The sequence below is a fragment of the Bombus flavifrons genome, unplaced genomic scaffold (assembly GCF_040668555.2).
Source record: "Bombus flavifrons isolate JBK064 unplaced genomic scaffold, iyBomFlav1_principal scaffold0022, whole genome shotgun sequence".
NCBI lineage: Eukaryota > Metazoa > Arthropoda > Insecta > Hymenoptera > Apidae > Bombus > Bombus flavifrons.
The window spans coordinates 409,036-429,340 of NW_027184767.1; the positions used below are offsets into that span (position 1 = coordinate 409,036).

Sequence of the window (20,305 nt, forward strand, 5' to 3'; positions counted from 1 at the left end):
TCTCTCCTCGCGATTGCGTCTCCCCGCGATTGGCCGAATTTACATGGTCCTTCGAGCCGGATTTTGCGCCATTAAAAAGTGCATTGACCCGTGACTATACAGTGTCGCGTGAAATCCACATTCCAACGACTTAAGCAACTAACCAAAGGAGCTGCCCTCGGAAAGGAACTCCTTCATCGCTCAGCACATACGCGAGCCCACACCGCACTGTAACGAGTAGCTACCGATTCCTAGATCAACGTCCATTTGATTAAGGTAAGCCCATTCCGATTATTAAATTCAAATATGGCTCAAGCTGAATCGATCAGCACGTTGCGGCGTAGACGAAGTGCCTTAGTCAGCCGATTTGCAACCACGAAGCGTCAACTCGAGGAATATGAAGAGTCTGAACGGGTAGACAAAAACTATCTAACAGCTTGCCGTAATTCGTTCGACGAAAATTGGCGAAAAATCTGCGCGGTGCAAGAGGAATTAGAAGTGTTAGATGAGGGGGAAATAGCTCGTGCAGATTCTTTATTGCGAGAGCATCATAGGATTGACGTACAGATCATGGACCTCTTCGACCGACTACCATCAGTAACCCCTTCGCCAACAAAGACCCGCGATCCATGCGTGAAACCGGAGACGAGACCAATCACTTTGCCAGAGGTCCGTTTACCTCAATTCGACGATGCCCTCGAGAACTGGACCTATTTCTACGACACGTTCTTATCCACAGTGGATCGCAATGAGAACTTAACTAACGTCCAAAGGTTTCAACATCTACGCTCCTCTATAACTGGACGGGCCGCACGGAGCATACAATCCTTAGAACTCACAGAGGCCAACTATCCCATCGCGCTCAACACACTGAAGGAGAAATTTAATTGTGCCCTCCGGATCTGTATGCGTCATTGGGAATTACTGCGCAGTTATCCCGAAATAAAAAGGGAAACTCCAGAAGCCATTGAAGATTTGCTGGAAACCGTCAGCGTAAATTTGAAAGCGCTCGAAAAATTAGGGCAGCCTGTAACATCAGATATAGTGATTATCGAGTTGCTTGCATCAAAATTACCTTCGTCCAGCATGCGTAAATGGCAGCGCACGTTGCCAAACCAAGACGTGCCTTCCTATCAACATCTGATGGAATTTCTGAAAACACGGGCAAACGGTAATCAACTCCTTTCTAAATCAAAGGAAACGAAAGGATCAACCCACAAAAAACATCGTCATCGACAAAACGTACCGCGCGGCCGAACCTTTGCCACAACCAGCAAGACATTAGTGTGCCCGACCTGCAGCGGACCCCACGTACTCAGACATTGTAAGGTCTTCAAAGCCAAATCGGCGGTAGAACGCTTTCAAATAGTAAAAGGGGCAGCGTTATGTATAAACTGCCTAGGCAGCGGACATTCGCTGACACAGTGCACAGCGGGTTCGTGTCATATCTGCGGGCAACGACACAACACCTACCTACACCGAGAGCAAACGCAGATAATTCCACGTTCGTCGAGTAGTCAGTCATCTAGCAATCGGTCGTCCAGCAGTCGGTCGTCTAGCGGTCGGTCATCTAGCGGTCGGTCCTCGAGCGGTCGGTCATCGAGCGGTCGGTCGTCGAGCGGTCGGTCGTCGCGCAGTCGTTCATCGAGCGGTCGGTCGCCGGGCAGTCGTTCATCGCATAAACGATCTAAGAGACAATCCCCCCCGGGATCATCGAAGTCACGTTCGTATCATAAGTCCAGACGGACAACCGAATCATCCCGGAAGCATACATATTCGGCTCCTAAAGACTCGAAAGTTCCTGAGTCAAGCTCCCCACGGACCAAGGGCACCGCCATACACACCTTATCCAAGTCCCAACCCGAGCTAAACTGACTAGCTCAACAAACTACAAAAGGGTGGACCGAATGGGAAAATACATCTCCAAACGGCATACTACATCACGATCTACTGGTCACAGCACAGATCGATGTGCTAGACAAAAGGGCCTCACCAATCCGAGCCAGAGCATTGCTAGATACCGGATCTAGTATGAATTTCATGAGTGAGAAATTCGCAAAATCCCTCGGTATGAAACGAAGGAGATGTTCAGTCCCAATCGGCACCCTCGATGATTTGACGACAATTGCCAAGAGCCAGATCACGGCCACCATTGTTTCTATGGATGGCAAATATAAACGCATAGTAACGTTCTTAGTAATCCCAATAATATCGGCAGTCGTTCCAGATCAACCAATCGATAGGTCCGTCATCCAGCTACCCAAAAATATAAAATTAGCCGACCCAGCATTTCATCGACCAGGCCCGATCGACATATTATTGAGTTCGGGACCAACCTTAGCATCCTTTTGTGTCGGACAGATCAAACTATCCCAATCCACCGATACGGAGCTGTGTTTGCAAAAGACTCGATTCGGTTGGGTTATCGGGGGGAGCCCGCCAGCTCGCGCGGGGATCCATTCCTTTCACGTCACCACCACCGACCTACAAGCGGATCTCGCACGTTTTTGGGAAATCGATGAGGGACCACCTACCACGCATTTCTCAGAGGCGGAATTACAATGTGAGGAGCATTTCCGCAACCATGTCCAACGCAACAAGGAAGGGCGATACGTCGTCGCCCTGCCATTCAACGAGAAGCTTCCCACGCTGGGGACGTCAAGGTCCGTTGCCATGAGTAGACTCGCCTCGCTCCATCGCCGATTCCAACGCGACAAGCAATTCGAAGCCGCGTATAGTGCGGTGATCCAAGAGTATCTAGACTTGGGTCATATGACGAAGATCACGCCTGACCTTCCCACAACCAATGGTTATTATTTGCCTCATCACGGCGTGATAAAGGAATCGAGTGATACTACGAAACTCCGAGTTGTTTTCGACGGATCAGCAATCAGCACTACCGGAGTATCCCTCAACGACATGCTACATACAGGACCTAAATTACAGGAAGATCTAATTGAAATTCTATTGAGATTCCGGTCGCATCAATATGTTCTAACGGGTGACATTGAGAAGATGTATCGACAAATCCTCGTACGTCCAGAAGATCGTAAATATCAACTCATTCTATGGCGTAATTCCAACGGGGAGGTCGATACATATCAACTTAACACCGTGACGTTCGGACTATCAGCTGCCCCATACTTGGCCCTCCGATGCCTCAAACAATTAGCAGAAGACGAAGGACATCGATTCCCGCGAGCAGCAGCGGTTGTGCAGCGCGATTTTTATGTCGACGATGCCCTCACTGGAGCCGACACAAAAGAAGAATTACTATCGGTAAGACACGAACTCACAGACCTTCTCAGATCGGCCGGCTTACATATCCGGGAATGGGCATCCAATGACAAGGACATATTGCGAGGACTAACAGAAAGAGATACCAATAGAAGGCTACAATTGGGCGAGTCACAGACGTTGAAGACCTTAGGCATTTATTGGGATTCTCAGGAAGACGCAATCCTTTACTCGGTTGAACCAACAGCGACCATCACTCGAGTCACTAAACGATCAATGAGTTCGGTGATAGCCCGAATCTATGATCCACTTGGTTTGCTCGCGCCAGTGATTGTCAAAGCAAAAATATTGCTTCAACGCGTCTGGGCATTAAAAATTGATTGGGACGAATCCCTACCAGCAGAGTTGCATACTGAATGGGATCGATATCATATCCAACTACCCTTGCTTAATGATATTCGGTTCCCTCGTAAAACCATAATCAAGGCAGCTAATCATATAGAGCTGCACGGTTTCTGCGACGCCAGTGAAAGGGCATACGGAGCATGTGTCTATCTACGCAGCACCAATCCGGAGGGACACACACAAACTCAGATACTCACGGCTCGATCTAAGGTCGCGCCACTAAAATCGTTGACAATCCCACGACTCGAGTTAAGCGGAGCATTACTCCTCGCCTCACTTATGTACTTGATAAAGAAGTCCCTCAATATAAAGATTTCTCGCACTGTGTATTGGACGGATTCTACTATAGTGCTTCAGTGGATCAAGTCCTCGCCACACATGTTGAAAACCTTCGTGGCGAACCGCGTAGCCGAGATCCAGACGAAAACAAACATCGACGATTGGCGTCATGTGCCCACCAACGATAATCCAGCAGATCTCATCTCCCGCGGGCAGACTCCCAAGGAATTTCTGCGCCCGACCATCTGGAAAAACGGACCCGAATGGCTCAAACAACAAGAGGAAAACTGGCCGATCTGGATACCCACGACGCTGGGAGAACTCCCAGAACAAAAGAAGACGATATGTCTAACAACTAGTACCATCGACAACACACTCCTCCATGGATATTCATCCTGGACAAGACTAATAAGAGTCGTCTCTTGGTGTCTTCGATGGAAATATAAGCAGAACCGATCCTCCCATCTAACAACGGACGAATTAACCACCGCACATAATAAATTGATCAAGATAATCCAATCCCGACACTTCGCAGCGGAGATTCGGATACTGCAGAAAGATCGAAGCAAGGATGTTGGAGGAAAACTACAGCCACTAAATCCATTCCTCGACGAAGAGGGGATACTACGCGTCGGAGGACGACTGACCAACTCTGCTATCCCATTCAGGCAAAAGCATCCAATTATTTTGCCGAAATCGACAATTACCGAGATCATTATAAACGAAGAACATCGAAACAACCACCACACAGGGACACAAGCTACATTATACGCCGTGAGACTACGCTATAGGCCGATCGACGGCCGTAGCCAAGTGTGGCGCACTATCAAAAGGTGCGTCCGTTGCTGCAGAGCTAATCCTCCACCAGTAGAGTACTTGATGGGGGATTTACCAGAGGCGCGTATTACCGAATCGCGCCCGTTTACGAACGTCGGAATCGACTACTGCGGTCCGCTCTATATCAAAGAGAGAAGGAATCGTAACCGCAGTAAAGTCAAGGTATACGTTGCCATATTCGTATGTCTAGCAACAAAAGCCGTCCACATCGAGTTAGTCAGCGATCTAACTACCGACGCATTCCTAGAAGTTCTACGCCGATTCATCTCCCGAAGAGGATACTGCGCAACCATCCTCACAGACAATGGCACCAATTTCGTCGGAGCTAATAGGGAATTACAAGAACTCCGAACCCTATTACAGTCCGACGACCACAAGGAAAAGGTGCAGAATTTTCTCGTCGACCGACAGATACAATGGCGTTTCAACCCCCCAAACTCACCACATTTTGGCGGTTTATGGGAAGCCGCCGTAAAATCGTTCAAACGTCACCTCATCCGCGTCGTCGGCACGGAGCTCTTGACCTTTGAACACCTTGACACCCTTGTGATTGAGATTGAAGCAATTCTCAATTCACGTCCACTGACTCCCATCTCGTCCGATCCGAAAGATCCCCCTGTCCTCACGCCCGGTCACTTTCTAATCGGCGATACATTAACGAGTTTACGGGAGCGTGATTTCAGGACAGTTCCATCAGGCCGGCTATCTAGTTGGCAGCGTATCCACCAGATCAAGCAGTACTTCTGGAGCAGGTGGAATCGAGAGTACCTCAACGAGCTGACCCGCCGCAACAAATGGGACAAGGGAAAGCACGACATCCGTGAAGGCACCGTCGTAATCCTCAGGGAGGATAACGTCCCATCCATGCAGTGGCCTTTGGGCCGCGTAATCAAAGTCCATCCAGGAGCCGACGGAATCATACGGACCGCTACCGTGCAGACGGCAACGAGTATCCTGGACCGTGGTGTCAAAAGATTGGTCCCCTTACCCATTCAACCAGAAACAGATGAATCCGAGCATCAACCCGGAGCGAAGGAAATGGACAAACGACGCACCTGACTCCACAGGCAGAATTTGATCGGTGCCCTCTCAACGGGGGGAGGATGTTACGTCGCCTAAAACATCTGCGCTGCATCTCTCGCGACCGGCCAGCAGACGGCCTGCGTAACGTCATTTCGACCCTCAATAAACCTGAGGACCGACCATAACTTTCTCTTGCATTCTGTACACATGTATCTGCATTCCATCCGTCGTCCTGAAAGTTTTCTTAAGGCTGGAAATATTTGCGACGCACATCTGGTTTTTTAGAGAGGTCCTTGGGTTTATTAAGCGCAATCAAAAATGCGGAGAAAGCGGGTACGCGCCCATTAGGAAAAACCAAACATCTGTCTAACAGAACAGGCTGAGTTTTCCCATGTGCAAGGTCATTTATGAACCACGTTGGTAGGAGGACTCCGACTCACTCCTTCAGGTTTCAGCATGGGTCACAGCCAATCGACATCGCGGATCGTTGCCCTCACTTTTCCTGACGAACAACGTGAATAACGAATCCGCGTTCTTCATGCAAAGGGCACACCCACACCGAGCTTTCTTCCGTGCTAGCCTAAGGGCGACAATTAGTAGAAAGAAAAACAACGTCGACGTGTAGCATCTAACTCTCCCGTCCACTAACATACGAAATTCGACTGTACGAACTTTGCTCTATTATTCGTGTCTATCTCATATTCGTGCGACAAGTTGTTACTGACGATTTGTATCTACTCAACAGTGTAGTTTAAGTGTTGGAAATATATATTTTATAATTCTGTGAATCACAGTGTTATATAAACTTAATCACCCCTATTATCTTAACGGAAATCAGGGGATCGATCAACTCGTGGTGTCGATTAATATAATCGTAACGGGAATTTACGACTCCCGTTGACGTCTCTCCTCGCGATTGCGTCTCCCCGCGATTGGCCGAATTTACATGGTCCTTCGAGCCGGATTTTGCGCCATTAAAAAGTGCATTGACCCGTGACTATACAGTGTCGCGTGAAATCCACATTCCAACGACTTAAGCAACTAACCAAAGGAGCTGCCCTCGGAAAGGAACTCCTTCATCGCTCAGCACATACGCGAGCCCACACCGCACTGTAACGAGTAGCTACCGATTCCTAGATCAACGTCCATTTGATTAAGGTAAGCCCATTCCGATTATTAAATTCAAATATGGCTCAAGCTGAATCGATCAGCACGTTGCGGCGTAGACGAAGTGCCTTAGTCAGCCGATTTGCAACCACGAAGCGTCAACTCGAGGAATATGAAGAGTCTGAACGGGTAGACAAAAACTATCTAACAGCTTGCCGTAATTCGTTCGACGAAAATTGGCGAAAAATCTGCGCGGTGCAAGAGGAATTAGAAGTGTTAGATGAGGGGGAAATAGCTCGTGCAGATTCTTTATTGCGAGAGCATCATAGGATTGACGTACAGATCATGGACCTCTTCGACCGACTACCATCAGTAACCCCTTCGCCAACAAAGACCCGCGATCCATGCGTGAAACCGGAGACGAGACCAATCACTTTGCCAGAGGTCCGTTTACCTCAATTCGACGATGCCCTCGAGAACTGGACCTATTTCTACGACACGTTCTTATCCACAGTGGATCGCAATGAGAACTTAACTAACGTCCAAAGGTTTCAACATCTACGCTCCTCTATAACTGGACGGGCCGCACGGAGCATACAATCCTTAGAACTCACAGAGGCCAACTATCCCATCGCGCTCAACACACTGAAGGAGAAATTTAATTGTGCCCTCCGGATCTGTATGCGTCATTGGGAATTACTGCGCAGTTATCCCGAAATAAAAAGGGAAACTCCAGAAGCCATTGAAGATTTGCTGGAAACCGTCAGCGTAAATTTGAAAGCGCTCGAAAAATTAGGGCAGCCTGTAACATCAGATATAGTGATTATCGAGTTGCTTGCATCGAAATTACCTTCGTCCAGCATGCGTAAATGGCAGCGCACGTTGCCAAACCAAGACGTGCCTTCCTATCAACATCTGATGGAATTTCTGAAAACACGGGCAAACGGTAATCAACTCCTTTCTAAATCAAAGGAAACGAAAGGATCAACCCACAAAAAACATCGTCATCGACAAAACGTACCGCGCGGCCGAACCTTTGCCACAACCAGCAAGACATTAGTGTGCCCGACCTGCAGCGGACCCCACGTACTCAGACATTGTAAGGTCTTCAAAGCCAAATCGGCGGTAGAACGCTTTCAAATAGTAAAAGGGGCAGCGTTATGTATAAACTGCCTAGGCAGCGGACATTCGCTGACACAGTGCACAGCGGGTTCGTGTCATATCTGCGGGCAACGACACAACACCTACCTACACCGAGAGCAAACGCAGATAATTCCACGTTCGTCGAGTAGTCAGTCATCTAGCAATCGGTCGTCCAGCAGTCGGTCGTCTAGCGGTCGGTCATCTAGCGGTCGGTCCTCGAGCGGTCGGTCATCGAGCGGTCGGTCGTCGAGCGGTCGGTCGTCGCGCAGTCGTTCATCGAGCGGTCGGTCGCCGGGCAGTCGTTCATCGCATAAACGATCTAAGAGACAATCCCCCCCGGGATCATCGAAGTCACGTTCGTATCATAAGTCCAGACGGACAACCGAATCATCCCGGAAGCATACATATTCGGCTCCTAAAGACTCGAAAGTTCCTGAGTCAAGCTCCCCACGGACCAAGGGCACCGCCATACACACCTTATCCAAGTCCCAACCCGAGCTAAACTGACTAGCTCAACAAACTACAAAAGGGTGGACCGAATGGGAAAATACATCTCCAAACGGCATACTACATCACGATCTACTGGTCACAGCACAGATCGATGTGCTAGACAAAAGGGCCTCACCAATCCGAGCCAGAGCATTGCTAGATACCGGATCTAGTATGAATTTCATGAGTGAGAAATTCGCAAAATCCCTCGGTATGAAACGAAGGAGATGTTCAGTCCCAATCGGCACCCTCGATGATTTGACGACAATTGCCAAGAGCCAGATCACGGCCACCATTGTTTCTATGGATGGCAAATATAAACGCATAGTAACGTTCTTAGTAATCCCAATAATATCGGCAGTCGTTCCAGATCAACCAATCGATAGGTCCGTCATCCAGCTACCCAAAAATATAAAATTAGCCGACCCAGCATTTCATCGACCAGGCCCGATCGACATATTATTGAGTTCGGGACCAACCTTAGCATCCTTTTGTGTCGGACAGATCAAACTATCCCAATCCACCGATACGGAGCTGTGTTTGCAAAAGACTCGATTCGGTTGGGTTATCGGGGGGAGCCCGCCAGCTCGCGCGGGGATCCATTCCTTTCACGTCACCACCACCGACCTACAAGCGGATCTCGCACGTTTTTGGGAAATCGATGAGGGACCACCTACCACGCATTTCTCAGAGGCGGAATTACAATGTGAGGAGCATTTCCGCAACCATGTCCAACGCAACAAGGAAGGGCGATACGTCGTCGCCCTGCCATTCAACGAGAAGCTTCCCACGCTGGGGACGTCAAGGTCCGTTGCCATGAGTAGACTCGCCTCGCTCCATCGCCGATTCCAACGCGACAAGCAATTCGAAGCCGCGTATAGTGCGGTGATCCAAGAGTATCTAGACTTGGGTCATATGACGAAGATCACGCCTGACCTTCCCACAACCAATGGTTATTATTTGCCTCATCACGGCGTGATAAAGGAATCGAGTGATACTACGAAACTCCGAGTTGTTTTCGACGGATCAGCAATCAGCACTACCGGAGTATCCCTCAACGACATGCTACATACAGGACCTAAATTACAGGAAGATCTAATTGAAATTCTATTGAGATTCCGGTCGCATCAATATGTTCTAACGGGTGACATTGAGAAGATGTATCGACAAATCCTCGTACGTCCAGAAGATCGTAAATATCAACTCATTCTATGGCGTAATTCCAACGGGGAGGTCGATACATATCAACTTAACACCGTGACGTTCGGACTATCAGCTGCCCCATACTTGGCCCTCCGATGCCTCAAACAATTAGCAGAAGACGAAGGACATCGATTCCCGCGAGCAGCAGCGGTTGTGCAGCGCGATTTTTATGTCGACGATGCCCTCACTGGAGCCGACACAAAAGAAGAATTACTATCGGTAAGACACGAACTCACAGACCTTCTCAGATCGGCCGGCTTACATATCCGGGAATGGGCATCCAATGACAAGGACATATTGCGAGGACTAACAGAAAGAGATACCAATAGAAGGCTACAATTGGGCGAGTCACAGACGTTGAAGACCTTAGGCATTTATTGGGATTCTCAGGAAGACGCAATCCTTTACTCGGTTGAACCAACAGCGACCATCACTCGAGTCACTAAACGATCAATGAGTTCGGTGATAGCCCGAATCTATGATCCACTTGGTTTGCTCGCGCCAGTGATTGTCAAAGCAAAAATATTGCTTCAACGCGTCTGGGCATTAAAAATTGATTGGGACGAATCCCTACCAGCAGAGTTGCATACTGAATGGGATCGATATCATATCCAACTACCCTTGCTTAATGATATTCGGTTCCCTCGTAAAACCATAATCAAGGCAGCTAATCATATAGAGCTGCACGGTTTCTGCGACGCCAGTGAAAGGGCATACGGAGCATGTGTCTATCTACGCAGCACCAATCCGGAGGGACACACACAAACTCAGATACTCACGGCTCGATCTAAGGTCGCGCCACTAAAATCGTTGACAATCCCACGACTCGAGTTAAGCGGAGCATTACTCCTCGCCTCACTTATGTACTTGATAAAGAAGTCCCTCAATATAAAGATTTCTCGCACTGTGTATTGGACGGATTCTACTATAGTGCTTCAGTGGATCAAGTCCTCGCCACACATGTTGAAAACCTTCGTGGCGAACCGCGTAGCCGAGATCCAGACGAAAACAAACATCGACGATTGGCGTCATGTGCCCACCAACGATAATCCAGCAGATCTCATCTCCCGCGGGCAGACTCCCAAGGAATTTCTGCGCCCGACCATCTGGAAAAACGGACCCGAATGGCTCAAACAACAAGAGGAAAACTGGCCGATCTGGATACCCACGACGCTGGGAGAACTCCCAGAACAAAAGAAGACGATATGTCTAACAACTAGTACCATCGACAACACACTCCTCCATGGATATTCATCCTGGACAAGACTAATAAGAGTCGTCTCTTGGTGTCTTCGATGGAAATATAAGCAGAACCGATCCTCCCATCTAACAACGGACGAATTAACCACCGCACATAATAAATTGATCAAGATAATCCAATCCCGACACTTCGCAGCGGAGATTCGGATACTGCAGAAAGATCGAAGCAAGGATGTTGGAGGAAAACTACAGCCACTAAATCCATTCCTCGACGAAGAGGGGATACTACGCGTCGGAGGACGACTGACCAACTCTGCTATCCCATTCAGGCAAAAGCATCCAATTATTTTGCCGAAATCGACAATTACCGAGATCATTATAAACGAAGAACATCGAAACAACCACCACACAGGGACACAAGCTACATTATACGCCGTGAGACTACGCTATAGGCCGATCGACGGCCGTAGCCAAGTGTGGCGCACTATCAAAAGGTGCGTCCGTTGCTGCAGAGCCAATCCTCCACCAGTAGAGTACTTGATGGGGGATTTACCAGAGGCGCGTATTACCGAATCGCGCCCGTTTACGAACGTCGGAATCGACTACTGCGGTCCGCTCTATATCAAAGAGAGAAGGAATCGTAACCGCAGTAAAGTCAAGGTATACGTTGCCATATTCGTATGTCTAGCAACAAAAGCCGTCCACATCGAGTTAGTCAGCGATCTAACTACCGACGCATTCCTAGAAGTTCTACGCCGATTCATCTCCCGAAGAGGATACTGCGCAACCATCCTCACAGACAATGGCACCAATTTCGTCGGAGCTAATAGGGAATTACAAGAACTCCGAACCCTATTACAGTCCGACGACCACAAGGAAAAGGTGCAGAATTTTCTCGTCGACCGACAGATACAATGGCGTTTCAACCCCCCAAACTCACCACATTTTGGCGGTTTATGGGAAGCCGCCGTAAAATCGTTCAAACGTCACCTCATCCGCGTCGTCGGCACGGAGCTCTTGACCTTTGAACACCTTGACACCCTTGTGATTGAGATTGAAGCAATTCTCAATTCACGTCCACTGACTCCCATCTCGTCCGATCCGAAAGATCCCCCTGTCCTCACGCCCGGTCACTTTCTAATCGGCGATACATTAACGAGTTTACGGGAGCGTGATTTCAGGACAGTTCCATCAGGCCGGCTATCTAGTTGGCAGCGTATCCACCAGATCAAGCAGTACTTCTGGAGCAGGTGGAATCGAGAGTACCTCAACGAGCTGACCCGCCGCAACAAATGGGACAAGGGAAAGCACGACATCCGTGAAGGCACCGTCGTAATCCTCAGGGAGGATAACGTCCCATCCATGCAGTGGCCTTTGGGCCGCGTAATCAAAGTCCATCCAGGAGCCGACGGAATCATACGGACCGCTACCGTGCAGACGGCAACGAGTATCCTGGACCGTGGTGTCAAAAGATTGGTCCCCTTACCCATTCAACCAGAAACAGATGAATCCGAGCATCAACCCGGAGCGAAGGAAATGGACAAACGACGCACCTGACTCCACAGGCAGAATTTGATCGGTGCCCTCTCAACGGGGGGAGGATGCTACGTCGCCTAAAACATCTGCGCTGCATCTCTCGCGACCGGCCAGCAGACGGCGTGCGTAACGTCATTTCGACCCTCAATAAACCTGAGGACCGACCATAACTTTCTCTTGCATTCTGTACACATGTATCTGCATTCCATCCGTCGTCCTGAAAGTTTTCTTAAGGCTAGAAATATTTGCGACGCACATCTGGTTTTTTAGAGAGGTCCTTGGGTTTATTAGGCGCAATCAAAAATGCGGAGAAAGCGGGTACGCGCCCATTAGGAAAAACCAAACATCTGTCTAACAGAACAGGCTGAGTTTTCCCATGTGTAAGGTCATTTATGAACCACGTTGGTAGGAGGACTCCGACTCACTCCTTCAGGTTTCAGCATGGGTCACAGCCAATCGACATCGCGGATCGTTGCCCTCACTTTTCCTGACGAACAACGTGAATAACGAATCCGCGTTCTTCATGCAAAGGGCACACCCACACCGAGCTTTCTTCCGTGCTAGCCTAAGGGCGACAATTAGCAGAAAGAAAAACAACGTCGACGTGCAGCATCTAACTCTCCCGTCCACTAACATACGAAATTCGACTGTACGAACTTTGCTCTATTATTCGTGTCTATCTCATATTCGTGCGACAAGTTGTTACTGACGATTTGTATCTACTCAACAGTGTAGTTTAAGTGTTGGAAATATATATTTTATAATTCTGTGAATCACAGAGTTATATAAACTTAATCACCCCTATTATCTTAACGGAAATCAGGGGATCGATCAACTCGTGGTGTCGATTAATATAATCGTAACGGGAATTTACGACTCCCGTTGACGTCTCTCCTCGCGATTGCGTCTCCCCGCGATTGGCCGAATTTACATAAATGTTATGAATTTGTGACTTATTGTTGTAAATTCATGACGTAAATATTCTAAATTAATGGCTTAAATGTTATAAATTAATAGTGCAGTCCAGTGTAGATCATCCAAAATGATCTTAGGGGCTTTTGGTGATCCAAACTGGACTGTTGCGTAGTTCTTGGTTTGGTATCGTTTTCCAAAGATTAATCGACTGATTAATTTTTGGAAAACGATGCCAATTACCAGGTCTCACCACGAGGAGGTGACTACGCACGAGACCCGCCCATGGGTTATTTAACCCTACACATCGATCTCGACATTCAACCTATTGGCAGAATGTCCAGTTTTGACACTACTTGACCATGGGCCTGCGTAACGAAATAGTTGTTTCGTAGTCTAACTGCGAAACACATATCTCCAACGCAGCGATAACATGAATCTTTACAAACGTAGAACAAGGCATACGTAATGCATCATCTATCTCCCACACAACGATTACATCGATCAGTACAAATATACAATAATTCGCATCCCTACTGGCAACATTCGGTATCAAAGACACATTTATCTAACTTGGAACGAAAAGAAGAAGATGAAGCTACTGACACTGTCCCGAAACGGACGAGATCGCGATCTCTCGAAAGAACTAACAAACCTACGCGACGCACCCCCGTACACGAGATAACCCCGAGGTTCAACGGAAAGCCCAAGAATTGGCCGTAACTCGATTCCTGTTTCGCCGTTCGAAACTTACACGAGTCGCGGTCGATGGCGCCGACAGATGATGCCAGTGATCCACTAGTAATTCAGCCGTGGATCCAGCACATAGGCCAGCAACTTGACACACTCCAACTGAACAAGTGGAACCCGGGGAGGGACCGCTGAACAGGATTACGAAGGCAAGAGGCCCCAACTGAACAGTGGGGTCCACTCACAGGGAGGGACCGCTGAACAGGATTACCAAGGCACGAGGCCCCAACTGAACAGTGGGGTCCACTCACGGGTAGGGACCGCTTAACAGGATTACGAAGGCAATACCTCAACTGCACAGTGGGGTCCACTCCCGCGGGGCCGAACAGGATTACGGAGGACGTGAAATTGGTGGTCTCTGATCGAGTACCCAAGTACCAATCGGACAGGACTGCAGATGCACGAGTGAATCCCCAACAGATTAGCAAGCATCACCGGCACGACGACAACTCCCGTGATCCGATGCAAACGTTGAGCAGTCACCAAGACAGAGCTGTCCTTGGGCGACTTACGAATCCGAAGAGTTGTCTAGAGCACATTGACCCGCACGCACCCGAAATACACGCGAGCGAGTACGCCACGCGACAGTTTGAAAGAACTGAGTGATCGCGAACCGATATATCGTTGGAACAATTTTTCCAGTATGGTAAGCGAGGGGATCAAGAGAGACAAGATCTTTATTTGTCGTTCCAAGATAGATAATTATCTTTGTACAGAATGAGCTTACAATGTACATAACATAGGTATCTATCTTATGATTAATTAAAGCTTATACGCTCGCATCCCACTGTGTCCTGCGATGTCCCACGATGTCCCACGTTGCCCCCGCGGGGGGGTATTAGTCCAGTTTAGGTCACCAAAACTATTTTGGGTGATCAAGACCAGACTATATTCAAGTAGTTTTTAGCTTGATATCGTTTTCGAATAATAATACTAATATTCGAAATAGTACTTGGTGTATTATTATTTGGAAAACGATACCAATTACCGGGACCCACCACGAGGAGTTAACTACGCTCGGGTCCCATTTACATATGAGTTTTTCCGCATTGGAAGCAGAGATGTAAAATTATTTAATAATAAAGCGACATTGTAGCGGCGGCATTGTTTTGTCCTGAGTTTATTTGTTTTTAAATTACTTGTAATCTAACGGTTTTGGTACTCCGAGGCAAAACAACAACACTATTTGAAATGTCCTATGACTCATGTGCAGCTACAGATAAGATGTCGTTGCCTTCGGTTAAACTACACTTGCTTCCTTGATTCCATGAATATGGTGTTGTTTCCTTGGTTTTTAGCAGACATGGAAAATTACATCTTAAAATTACACTCTGCGTTACCACTGCTTTTATACAAAATAGTGAAATGAGAAATTAAGTACTGTATTTAAAATTAAAAAATAATGCTATATAGAAATAAAATAGCAATCCAGGGACCTGAATGATTTCGTTAATAAAATAATACAATATAAATCATTAATTCACTCACATTGATGGTACTGATTTAAATCAATGAATGTAGAGTTGCTTCCGATTAACGGCACAACTGTTATAAATTAAGAGCACAATTACTTTGAATTAATGGGAGAATATGGTTATAAATTATTGGTATAGTTGTTAAGAATTAATGGAGGAATTGTTTTAGATTAATGGCTTAAATATTATAAATTAATGGCTTAGATGATATAAATTAATAGTTTAAATATTGTAAATTAGTGGCTTAGATGTTGTAAATTAATAGCTTAAATGTTATAATTTAATGGCTTAGATGATATAAATTAATAGTTTAAATGTTATAAATTATTGGCAAAATGTATAAAATAACAGTTCAAAAGTTAGAAATTAATGGCTTAAATGTTATAAATTAATAGCTTAAATGTTATAAATTAATGGCTTAAATGTATAAAATAACACTTTAAATGCTGTAAATTAATGGTTTAAATGTTATAAATTAACAGTTTAAATGTTATAAATTAATATCTTGAATGTTATAATTTAATGGCTTAGATGATATAAATTAATAGTTTAAATGTTATAAATTAATGGCTAAATGTATAAAATAACAGTTCAAAAGTTAGAAATTAATGGCTTAAATGTTATAAATTAATAGCATAAATGTTATAAATTAATAGTTTAGACGTTATAAATTAATTCCTTAAATGTTATAAATTAATGGCTTGAATGTTATAAATTAATAGCTTAAGTGTTGTAAATTAATGGTTTAGACGTTATAAATTACTAGTTACAATGTTGTTGTTCGATATTTTTTCTTACTTACCTGATATTTATGTTCTTCTTCGATGTTCACTCTCCGGAATTTCAGGCACATAAGAGCTCGCGCGCGACCTCCGTGTTCCTTATATAACTTAACAAGGCGTCGGTTTGTTAATCAAACGGTAACGATTTTTTGACATAGCAGGAGACGGTTTTTCCATTGTAACAAAATCAAATTGAACGATTTCTTAATTTTTATCGTAAATTGGCATCTTTTACGATTTAATACGATATCCATTTTTATCATTTTAATAGTTTCTACAAACTAAGACTAAATTCACACCTACATGATACTAGTTTTCGACTATCGATTAGTTTGGACAAAAAGGGAAAAGAGCCTAAGGGTAGTCGATGACGTTACTGTGAAATAAGTTAAGCTATTAAATAATCAGACAGATAAAATTCATATTAAGCGTTATATTATATTATCGATATTCGTTCATTTACTCGTGCTAATTAAAAAATAAAACGTTCTTTTTTCTTGAGTAACACCTACATCACTGTTTGCGATATTTAAGATTCTTATTTAATGCTTATTTAGAAGTCAGGTACCTTTTTATTTCTTCACGAGTTAAACGATTAAATTTACTCGTTATAGTTGTAACATAAAATGGCTTTATTTCTTCAATACCGCCTGCAACGCTGTAAGTGATACAGTTATTAATTATGTAGCAAATAATATGATCTAATTGGCTGTAATCGCGGTTACGTATTTCTTCGTTAAATCTATCGATGTATTGGACTATTAGCGCGAGACTTACTGATTCCTCGAGGAATGGTTTGATTCTTATAAATTAATGTTTTAAATGTGCCAATTAATGTTTCAATTGTTATAAATTAATAGTTTAATCGTTGTTAATTATTTGCTTAAATGTTATAAATAAATAGCTTAAGTGTTATAAATTAATAGTTTGAATGTTAGGAATTAATGGTATAAATGTAAAAATTAATAGCTTAAATGTTATGAATTTGTGACTTATTGTTGTAAATTCATGACGTAAATATTGTAAATTAATGGCTTAAATGTTATAAATTAATAGTGCAGTCCAGTGTATATCATCCAAAATGATCTTAGGGGCTTTTGGTGATCCAAACTGGACTGTTGCGTAGTTCTTGGCTTGGTATCGTTTTCCAAAGATTAATCGACTGATTAATTTTTGGAAAACGATGCCAATTACCAGGTCTCACCACGAGGAGGTGACTACGCACGAGACCCGCCCATGGGTTATTTAACACTACACATCGATCTCGACATTCAACCTATTGGCAGAATGTCCAGTTTTGACACTGACCATGGGCCTGCGTAAAGAAATAGTTGTTTCGTAGTCTAACTGCGAAACACATATCTCCAACGCAGCGCTAACATGAATCTTTACAAACGTAGAACAAGGCATACGTAACGCATCATCTATCTCCCACACAACGATTACATCGATCAGTACAAATATACAATAATTCGCATCCCTACTGGCAACATTCGGTATCAAAGACACATTTATGTAACTTGGAGCGAAAAGAAGAAGATGAAGCTACTGACACTGTCCCGAAACGGACGAGATCGCGATCTCTCGAAAGAACTAACACACCTACGCGACGTACCCCCGTACACGAGATAACCCCGAGGTTCAACGGAAAGCCCAAGAATTGGCCGTAACTCGATTCCTGTTTCGCCGTTCGAAACTTACACGAGTCGCGGTCGATAGCGCCGACAAATGATGCCAGTGATCCACTAGTAATTCAGCCGTGGATCCAGCACATAGGCCAGCAACTTGACACACTCCAACTGAACAAGTGGAACCCGGGGAGGGACCGCTGAACAGGATTACGAAGGCAAGAGGCCCCAACTGAACAGTGGGGTCCACCCACAGGGAGGGACCGCTGAACAGGATTACCAAGGCACGAGGCCCCAACTGAACAGTGAGGTCCACTCACGGGGAGGGACCGCTGAACAGGATTACGAAGGCAATACCTCAACTGAACAGTGGGGTCCACTCCCGCGGGGCCGAACAGGATTACGGAGGACGTGAAATTGGTGGTCTCTGATCGAGTACCCAAGTACCAATCGGACAGGACTGCAGATCCACGAGTGAATCCACAACCAATTAGCAAGCATCACCGGCACGACGAGAACTCCCGTGATCCGATGCAAACGTTGAGCAGTCACCAAGTCAGAGCTGTCCTTGGGCGACTTACGAATCCGAAGAGTTGTCTAGAGCACATTGACCCGCAAGCACCCGAAATACACGCGAGAGAGTACGCCACGCGACAGTTTGAAAGAACTGAGTGATCGCGAACCGATATATCGTGGGAACAATTTTTCCAGTATGGTAAGCGAGGGGATCAAGAGAGACGAGATCTTTATTTGTCGTTCCAAGATAGATAAGTATCTTTGTACAGTATGAGCTTACAATGTACATATCATAGGTATCTATCTTATGATTAATTAAAGCTAATACGCTCGCATCCCACGGTGTCCTGCGATGTCCCACGATGTCCCACGTTGCCCCCGCGGGGGGGTATTAGTCCAGTTTAGGTCACCAAAACTATTTTGGGTGATCAAGACCAGACTATATTCAAGTAGTTTTTAGCTTGATATCGTTTTCGAATAATAATACTAATATTCGAAATAGTACTTGGTGTATTATTATTTGGAAAACGATACCAATTACCGGGACCCACCACGAGAAGGTAACTACGCTCGGGTCCCATTTACATATGAGTTTTTACGCATTGGAAGCAGAGATTGTTATTTCGACCAATCGCGGGGAGACGCAATCGCGAGGAGAGACGCCAACGGGAGTCGTAAATTCCCGTTACGATTATACTAATCGACACCACGAGTTGATCGATCCCCTGATTTCCGTTAAGATAATAGGGGTGATTAAGTTTATATAACACTGTGATTCACAGAATTATAAAATATATATTTCCAACACTTAAACTACACTGTTGAGTAGATACAAATCGTCGATAACACCTTGTCGCACGAATATGAGATAGATATGACTAATAGAGCAAGGTTCGTACAATCGAATTTCGTATGTTACTGGATGTAGCACTAGAGGATACTTGATAGACACTAGATTTTTATGTTAGACTTCGACGTTGTCGTATGTAGAAGAAGTAAGTTGACTTGACCCTCCTGATGTAGCAGGAGAAGTCTGCGACTTGACTCTCCGAGAGTCGTAGGAGAAGTGACGAGTAGGAAACCTCCGACCAACGTGGTTCGTGAGTGACCTTGTGCATGGGAAAACCCAGCCTGTTCTATTAGACAGATGTTCGATTTTTCCTAATGGGCGCGTACCCGCTTTCTCCGTGTTTTTAATTGCGCCTAATAAACCCAAGGACCTCTCTAAAAACCAGATGTGCGTCGCAAATATTTCTAGCCTTAAGAAAGCTTTCAGGACGACGGATGGAATGCAGATACATGTGTACACAATGAAAGAGAAAGTTATGGTTGGTCCTCAGGTTTATTGAGGGTCGAAATGACGTTACGCAGGCCGTCGGCTGGCCGGCCGCGAGAGCTGCAGCGCAGATGTTTTAGGCGACGTAACAGAGATGTAAAATTATTTTATAATAAAGCGACATTGTAGCGGCGGCATTGTTTTGTCCGGAGTTTATTTGTTTTTAAATTACTTGTAATCTAACGGTTTTTTTACTCCGAGGCAAAACAACAACACTATTTGAAATGTCCTATGACTCATGTGCAGCTACAGATAAGATGTCGTTGCCTTCGGTTAAACTACACTTGCTTCCTTGATTCCATGAATATGGTGTTGTTTCCTTGGTTTTTAGCAGACATGGAAAATTACATCTTAAAATTACACTCTGCGTTACCACTGCTTTTATACAAAATAGTGAAATGAGAAATTAAGTACTGTATTTAAAATTAAAAAATTATGCTGTATAGAAATAAAATAGCAATCCAGGGA

The 20,305-nt window shown here is 45.4% G+C and overlaps 2 protein-coding genes across 2 annotated transcripts; both read left to right on the forward strand.

The window, feature by feature from the left end:
- The first annotated feature begins 285 nt into the window (after positions 1 to 285).
- Positions 286 to 5,796, forward strand: LOC138189252 (uncharacterized). Its single transcript, XM_069131383.1, has 2 exons — positions 286 to 1,150; positions 1,940 to 5,796. Exons 1-2 carry the CDS (start codon positions 286 to 288, stop codon positions 5,794 to 5,796), a joined length of 4,722 nt encoding a protein of 1,573 aa, XP_068987484.1.
- A 1,152-nt stretch (positions 5,797 to 6,948) lies between these two features.
- On the forward strand, positions 6,949 to 12,459 carry LOC138189253 (uncharacterized). Its single transcript, XM_069131384.1, has 2 exons — positions 6,949 to 7,813; positions 8,603 to 12,459. The coding sequence occupies exons 1-2, from the start codon at positions 6,949 to 6,951 to the stop codon at positions 12,457 to 12,459; spliced, it is 4,722 nt and encodes a 1,573-aa protein (XP_068987485.1).
- Positions 12,460 to 20,305: the final 7,846 nt, after the last annotated feature.

Bases quoted from the DNA above. Each gene is read 5' to 3' on its own strand.
- LOC138189252 (XM_069131383.1), top strand. From the start codon at position 286: ATGGCTCAAGCTGAATCGATCAGCACGTTGCGGCGTAGACGAAGTGCC. The intron at 1,151-1,939 runs GTAATCAACTCC...TACTGGTCACAG, and splicing joins TCTGAAAACACGGGCAAACG to CACAGATCGATGTGCTAGAC.
- LOC138189253 (XM_069131384.1), top strand. From the start codon at position 6,949: ATGGCTCAAGCTGAATCGATCAGCACGTTGCGGCGTAGACGAAGTGCC. The intron at 7,814-8,602 runs GTAATCAACTCC...TACTGGTCACAG, and splicing joins TCTGAAAACACGGGCAAACG to CACAGATCGATGTGCTAGAC.